General features: G+C 46.1%; 2 protein-coding genes across 2 annotated transcripts; one reads left to right on the plus strand and one right to left on the minus strand.

Moving 5' to 3' along the window:
* The first annotated feature begins 1,400 nt into the window (after positions 1-1,400).
* LOC117859981 (alpha-amylase isozyme 3D) lies at positions 1,401-3,543 on the plus strand. Its single transcript, XM_034743186.2, has 4 exons — positions 1,401-1,555; positions 1,986-2,118; positions 2,216-3,021; positions 3,099-3,543. The coding sequence occupies exons 1-4, from the start codon at positions 1,478-1,480 to the stop codon at positions 3,378-3,380; spliced, it is 1,299 nt and encodes a 432-aa protein (XP_034599077.1). The 5' UTR covers positions 1,401-1,477; the 3' UTR covers positions 3,381-3,543.
* Positions 3,544-5,150: 1,607 nt separating this feature from the next.
* Positions 5,151-7,444, minus strand: LOC140223250 (uncharacterized). The gene is made up of 4 exons (XM_072294774.1): positions 6,948-7,444; positions 5,953-6,743; positions 5,541-5,873; positions 5,151-5,203 (listed from the first exon to the last, which is right to left on the minus strand). The coding sequence occupies exons 1-4, from the start codon at positions 7,442-7,444 to the stop codon at positions 5,151-5,153; spliced, it is 1,674 nt and encodes a 557-aa protein (XP_072150875.1).
* Between the last annotated feature and the right edge of the window lie 213 nt (positions 7,445-7,657).

The raw sequence follows: 7,657 nt of genomic DNA on the forward strand, positions 1-7,657 counted from the left end.
TTTTGAAGTTATCTAACCTGGCCCTAGGCTCCTACTAGGCATCAAATCTTCTTTGACGTTTCTAAATGATAATTAAATTAAAGTGGGACTGTTAGATGATTTTTACCTGGGTTGTCACCCAGATTTTTACCAATCAGAAATTCGAGCGTCGGATAGATGTTCGTGCACGCACAAAGGCCACCTTTACGATCTCAAAAAGGCACCTTTGAGTACTTCAAGTTGGGCCGTTGAGCCCGAGAGAGCTTTTCTGTGAGGAGCGGCCCATTCGTCACCCTGCCTTCAGTGTTTGGGACTTGGCCGCGCTGCTGCTTGCTTCCCCTGGTACTTCAGAGTCGGCAACGCCTGCATCAGTATAGGGTCCGCTTACAATCTCTCTTCTCCAGCCATCTACAATCATAGGTACTGTTGGAAGATGATCTTGTAAGTTGGAAGACGTCACGAGCCACACGTAAATGCTCCTATGTGAACGAATGGGTACAGTACGGCCCACTGACTTCAAAACTTGAAAAGGGTGTGCGCCAACAGACAAATCTGTGGACGCAAAAGCCATTCAAAGACCACATTATTTACCGGGCGAAGTAGATTGAGCTCAAAATCTCCAGATTGAGCGACCTTAACATCTTCGACTTTTGTGATCAACAAGTTAATTTATAGCAAAAGGTATTGGCGTCTGAGAATTTTATTAGCCTTACTCGGTGCCAGAATACAGAGAAGTACAGTAGTAAGTCTTGTCAGTCGGCATTTCGAAGAACAAGAGTCCAATTTCGTCAGATATGCATGGAACCTGCGATGACTTTGGTCAATCCAGCTACATCCAGATGCACGCATTGCATTCGTATGGATTTTGCTTCATTCGCAAAGCATGCAAACATCCGTGGGGTCCATTGATTGGAGCATTATCCAGTTATCTCCTTTCGAGGTTCGCATCTGGGGGGCTCGATCGATCGATCCATCACCTTTGCGGTTTCAGTTCAGCAAGCGGAATTGTGGATAGAGTCGCCATGTCAAGAATTTAAGGAGGCTAAAGCCGGCGGGAGTCACCCCGGCCCGGCCTAGGCCAGGGTCGTGGCGCGCCTGCGCCTTCGAGGAAGGTCAAGCCACCGGCCGCGACTGCCCGCGAGCTCGATCGCCGAGCTCCTCCTCGGCTCCGCCTTGCCTGGAGCACGGTGCGAGCAACGGCCGCCGCCCCAACCGGCGCAGTCTTCGTCGTCAACAGCACCACGCCGCCGCATCTCAGCGACCGGTGATTGGTCTGGCCCGGCCAATCGGCCATCTTCCCACACGGGGCCTACGTGGCCCCTCTATCCATATCCACATCACATTAATGTGGGGCATGTCTTGAACATTCCCTGACTCGACCACCGTGCCGGCAAGGCGGGAACGGCTCTATATATAGGGCGCACGGCGAGGCCACTCGGCACAACCACACACCCTCCGATCACAGATCACAGATCAGTGAAGCACTCAGCGGACAAAGATGAAGCACTCGAGCAGCTTGGGTTTGCTCTTCCTCCTGGCGCTCTGCAGCCTGGTCCAGGCACAGGTCCTCTTCCAGGTACGTGTTAAAGGGGTGTTTGGATACGCCCCACTAAAGTTTAGCACCTGTCACATCGGATGTTTGATGCTAATTAGGAATATTAAATATAGGCTAATTACAAAACTAATTGCACAGATGGAGTCTAATTCGCGAGACGAATCTATTAAGCCTAATTAGTCCATGATTTGATAATGTGGTGCTACAGTAACCATTTGCTAATGATGGATTAATTAGGCTTAATAGATTCGTCTCGCGAATTAGCACAGGGTTCTGAAATTAGTTTTATAATTAGCTCATGTTTAGTCCTCCTAATTAGCATCCGAATATCCGATGTGACACTGCTAAAGTTTAGCACCTAGTATCCAAACACCCCCTAAAAGATTAGGCTTTGTATCTTGCATGTCATCTTAGGACAAGTACTTCAACGTATCACTATCTCTTCGTGCAGGGGTTTAACTGGGAGTCGTGCAAGAAGCAGGGCGGCTGGTACAATAGCCTCAAGGCCAAGGTCGACGACATCGCCAAGGCCGGCGTCACGCACGTCTGGCTGCCTCCTCCCTCGCACTCCGTCTCCCCACAAGGTAATTTTTATGCATTGTTTTTACACCTCAGATTACTCATTCTTTGTTAGCATTGGATGCACTTTCTAACTCGAATCAACGTGTCAATCGTCGGCAGGTTACATGCCAGGGCGCCTGTACGATCTGGACGCGTCCAAGTACGGCACGGCGGCGGAGCTCAAGTCCCTGATCGCGGCGTTCCACCGCAGGGGCATCCAGTGCGTGGCGGACATCGTCATCAACCACCGGTGCGCGGACAAGAAGGACGCGCGCGGCGTCTACTGCATCTTCGAGGGCGGGACGCCCGACGAACGCCTCGACTGGGGCCCCGGCATGATTTGCAGCGATGACACGCAGTACTCGGACGGCACCGGCCACCGCGACACCGGCGAGGGGTTCGCAGCTGCGCCCGACATCGACCACCTCAATGCGCGCGTCCAGCGGGAGCTCTCTGCCTGGCTCAACTGGCTCAAGTCCGACGTTGGCTTCGATGGCTGGCGCCTCGACTTCGCCAAGGGTTACTCCCCGGCGATTGCCAAGATGTACGTCAAGAACACCAGGCCAAGCTTCGTCGTGGCCGAGATTTGGAACTCCCTAAGCTACAACGGTGACGGCAAGCCGTCGCCGAACCAGGACCAGCGCCGGCAAGAGCTGGTGAACTGGGTGCAAGCGGTCGGCAAGCCGGCGATGGCGTTCGACTTCACCACCAAGGGGCTGCTGCAGGCAGGCGTGCAGGGCGAGCTGTGGCGGCTGCGCGACAGCTCTGGCAAGGCAGCCGGCTTGATTGGGTGGACCCCAGAAAAGGCCGTCACGTTCATTGACAACCACGACACTGGATCGACGCAGAAGTTGTGGCCATTCCCGTCCGACAAGGTCATGCAGGGCTACGCCTACATCCTCACCCATCCTGGGGTCCCCTGCATCGTAAGCACCTCAAGTTTTTAGCTTAAGCAAGTTTTTATCAGGGGAAACTCCTAATAACCATGTTTGAACGCATGCAGTTCTACGACCACATGTTCGACTGGAACTTGAAGCAGGAGATATCGACACTGACTGCGATCAGGGCTCGCAACGGCATCCACGCCGGGAGCAAGCTGCGGATCCTCCTGGCCGACGATGACGCGTACGTGGCCGTCGTCGACGAGAAGGTCATGGTGAAGATCGGGACAAGGTACGACGTGGGCAATGTGATCCCGTCGGATTTCCACCCCGCGGCGCATGGCAAGGACTACTGCGTATGGGAGAAGGGGACACTCCGCGTCCCAGCAGGGCTGCACCTTTAGCAGTTCAGTGATTCAGTCCTGTGCTGCAACACTGAATAGTCCATAGGTCTATTTTTGTAACATAGTGTTTCCTGAATATTACTTGTTTAGTGCAATTTCAAATTAGTTATGTATACACTGTCATAACTTGGTAAACAAACAAAATAATCTTGATTTTTCTGAACTTATGCATGCCTCTGAATTAGTAAGATCGATATAATTTAAGTGCAAAATATAAAAAATGGTGCCAAGACCCTAAATAAAACAAGGCAACAGCTGAACTTAAAAACTACAAAGAGTCCCTTTGGCCGGTCTGCTGCCTCCACCTAACACCATACTGTAGCAGCACCGTTTGAGTCCTATAGTATGGAGCAAGTTACCAACCCAGTATGAAATGAACTAAGAAAGGTAAGGAGCTGATGAAGCCGAAAATTTTGGCTCCTCTACCTTCGGCTCCTGCACACTACAGTAGTTCTACAGTGTTGGAGCCAGAGCTAGTGGAAGCCTGGCCAAAGGGACCAAAATGTACAAGCTCATGTGTGATAAATATTTTCTACTTAACATTAAAATGCTAAAACTTCAGTGATAGTCTTCTCATTGTCACATATTTGTGATTTAGCGTCTTGTTCTCAAAGACTTTAATTTCTCGATTCCCGCAAACTCCACCCGATCATACACAACAATTCTACTTCATCATTTAAGTATCCCTGACGAGTAACTTCCATATGAGAAAATAATAGGAAATATGTCCTCGGGATTCGGGAAACCATGATCTTTATCCTAGGTCATCTCCTTCGTTGTGGGAAAAACGATATCTTCATATTTCTCTCTTTTGTGTTTGTTTCCATCTCACGTGTCACTGCTCTGCCACCTCTTGCGATCACCTTCGTCGGTAAAACCTCTACCTCTACCTTCACCTTCATATGATGTACTATTGATCTTTCTTTAGATTGCCGTCGGGATGAAAACCCAGGGTAAAACAGATCTACTCGACTCCTCTCCCTCATTACACCCACTAACTCTATGGAAACTAATTCACTCTAGTGTGTTTACGAATTACAATGCGAAGCAACCCCAGTGAAGCAACATCGTAGCGCCAATCGTTTTGTCTAGGAGCATCCTTCAAACGCGTGTTGTATTCCTGTCGTCTCGGTTCCGCATGGAGCTTTGCATCATGGCCACTACGCTGAGTAATCTCGTGTCGTTGTTCCTCACCGTGTGAGGTCTCACGCTACTAGTGATCTAAATGTCTCCCCATCCTAGTCATCTAAATGTCTCCCATCCCCATCATGTAACATTCTTCTATCTTACTTTTGCAACGTTGGTACATCGATACACTATATTTTTTATGCATGTCCTCCTCTCTTGTGTTTTTCTTCCGTCTGAGATGATGTTTTCTTTTAAAAGGAAGTTGTACTCGAGTGAGGGGATTTGGGTTTGGAGATCGCCAAGTGCGACTATGCCTTTGCGAGTGGAGGGAAGGCAATCTGTGATTGTGGCATTGGGCCTAAAATCTCTGCTATCTGTTGTGCCATTATACTCTATATTAATCAATTCCCTGAGTGCCACTGAAAAATTAGAGTATACTTTTCATAATATCATCCTATATTTTCAATTTTTCCGTATGCCACTAACGTCAATTCAATGGCTGTACTCATGCATCAAAATAATCCCTTCCATTTGAATTTTAATTTTATTTCAAATTAAATTAGTTATCTTGTACTTTGTTCATGCATCGAATTAATCCGAGCTATCTTAGGCCCTGTTTGTATACGCTTTTCTGGAACTCGCTTATCTGAGAAGCAAGCTTATCTGGTAAGCCTGCTGCCTAGGTAAGCTGCTGTCTGAATAAGCAGGGTGTTTGGCAATCCTGATTATTTAATGTCGATTGTCTGTCCTGGTTGGTAAATTGACCTGAATGCCCCTAAGGCTGATAATAGCTCATTTTTATTGTGAATCTGAGGAGAAATTCTAATGCCTTTGGAGTTTGTTAAATTGAAATTACATTACAATAATATGAAATTCATACGATAGATCGGTCTAGTATGGAAACATCCATCATGGGTACAACAACGAATCATGAAACCATAGCGACAGCAATAGCATCACGCAATGCACCCATATCAATATCATCTCCTAAAGCACCACCACCACCATCTGTGCTAGGTTGGGTTGAATTACCATCATCTTCCTGAAAATCCTCTTCAAAATGCACGTCATGTACGGCACTATCTCTGATGAAATTGTGAAGGGCCATACAAGCAACTATAATTTTCGACTGCTTGTTAACCGGATAACTGGGCAAATTCAAGAGAATGCGCCCCTTCATCTTTAGAACTCCAAATGATCGCTCAATCACATTTCTAAGGGATGAATGTGCATGATTAAACACTTCTTTCAATCCTACCGGATGCTGACCATGCTGCCATTCGGAAACATGATACCTCTGTCCCTTGTAGGGTGCAAGAAATCCTTTTCTATTAGGATATCCAGAGTCAACAAGATAGTACTTACCTGCATGTTATATTTATATGTTATATCACAATGAGCAAATATTCCCTAAAAAATAAATTGCAACATAACTCGTCCTTACCATCGGGAGGATGTGGAAATTGATCCTTGTATGTGACAAGTGTGTCCAATAATACACGAGTATCATGGACAGAACCAGGCCAACCAGTGACAGCAAATGTGAACCGCATATCAAAGTCACAAACCGCCATGACGTTTTGTGAAGGATACCCATGCCGACCAATGTATTTCGGTTGATCAGCTAATGGCACAATTACAGGTATATGGGTACCATTAATTGCTCCTATGCAATCTTTGAAATGAGGCCAAAACCTTGCTTCTTGTAGTTTAGGATGAATAGTAGAAAATTGCGGATCCTTAGGCCTCACAATGTCAACAGCTAATCTCATGATAGATTCAAGAACCTCTTCAAATTTTCTACTCACAGTTTCTAATGAGCGATGGAAATTATTCTTGCATTGCCTAAAAGATTGAGGTGCACCACAAGCCCATAGAAACATTCCTAGTGCTTCCTTGCTACAAAATTGTCTACTTGATCTCAATCCATACTTCATAACCAAAGTGTCATGAAGGCTTAAGAAAACTGACCTCCTCATTCTGAACATGTTAAAGCACTCCACTGGATCTTGTAGTTGTAACTCAACCCACTGTATTCCAGTCATCCTTGCTATCGTAGTAGTAATCTTCTTCTTGTTCATACCAGATGATGCCATGTAGTCCAGACCAAGCATTGCCACTATGTAATCATCATCAGTGTCGTCAGATTCATCAACATCCATGGTATGAACAGAATCACTGTTGCCTTCACATTCACTAGTTGCACTAGAGGTACTCATCAAAACAAATGCAAGCCTGTCAAAAAGCACTAACCAAGTCATCAGATGAATTTTTATTGTTACAACACAACTAATAGAAGGTTCATAGTCTCACACAGCATACTTAGAAAATTGAAATTATGTCTCACACAACATAAGACAAATGAAAGATAAATGGCACACTAATGCAACACCCTAGTGCTTCTTCCTTATCTCCCAAGCCCTCCTCAGCCAATTCAACCTCCCATTTGGTGTCTTCAATGTAATGAACACATCACGGTTCTCCTTTTTTTGAAGAAGTTGTGTGGCATAGAAGTGTTCATCACTCCCCTCCTCAGCCCCATCCTTAATGACTTGCTCCAACATATTTCCAATCTCATCTCTAACGTGATCAACAACCTGTGAAGTAGCTGAATGTTTACTACTTTGAGCTTTCAACTCATATGCATCGACCAACCGCTTCATGCACTGGTCCCTAAAAGTCTTCTTCTTCTTTCCTTTAGGGGAACTAGGAGCTGGCCTTTTTGAAGCCCTCCGCTCAGAACTGGATGGGGCCTTATGTGCCTCCCTATCATTGGTGTCCTCAACATCAACAACATCATGTTCATCAACATCAACGTTTTCATCACCACTTGGAACATATGAAGTTTCATTTGTAACAATGACCGATTCAAACATGATTCGCATCTGATCCTCATATTCAAGCGGAGCTGTTCTGAACCGGATACAACCTGGCATAGCCTGTAAAATATCATCAGCATGCTATTATACTCCAACCCAAAATAAACAAACAACGTGTATGTGAACTATATCTGTAATATTGTTGTTAGTGGGCTCACCTTATTTTGTTCTTCCCACCATTCATCGTCAGCCACAATACAACCAGTAACAGGATCTTTTCCCAATCCGGTTGATCTCAAGTTCAAAGTCTTCCATTGGGTATACATTTTT

This window comes from Setaria viridis, chromosome 6 (genome assembly GCF_005286985.2).
Source record: "Setaria viridis chromosome 6, Setaria_viridis_v4.0, whole genome shotgun sequence".
Lineage (NCBI taxonomy): Eukaryota > Viridiplantae > Streptophyta > Magnoliopsida > Poales > Poaceae > Setaria > Setaria viridis.

What these genes read in the sequence shown, in the direction of transcription:
- LOC140223250 (XM_072294774.1), bottom strand. Translation starts at nt 7,444, where the DNA reads ATGCCAGGTTGTATCCGGTTCAGAACAGCTCCGCTTGAATATGAGGAT. An exon ending in TTGAAGACACCAAATGGGAG is followed by an intron (nt 6,744 to 6,947) that starts GTTGAATTGGCT and finishes GCTTTTTGACAG; the next exon opens with GCTTGCATTTGTTTTGATGA. An exon ending in ATTTCCACATCCTCCCGATG is followed by an intron (nt 5,874 to 5,952) that starts GTAAGGACGAGT and finishes TATAACATGCAG; the next exon opens with GTAAGTACTATCTTGTTGAC.
- LOC117859981 (XM_034743186.2), top strand. Translation starts at nt 1,478, where the DNA reads ATGAAGCACTCGAGCAGCTTGGGTTTGCTCTTCCTCCTGGCGCTCTGC. An exon ending in GCACTCCGTCTCCCCACAAG is followed by an intron (nt 2,119 to 2,215) that starts GTAATTTTTATG and finishes AATCGTCGGCAG; the next exon opens with GTTACATGCCAGGGCGCCTG. An exon ending in ATCCTGGGGTCCCCTGCATC is followed by an intron (nt 3,022 to 3,098) that starts GTAAGCACCTCA and finishes GAACGCATGCAG; the next exon opens with TTCTACGACCACATGTTCGA.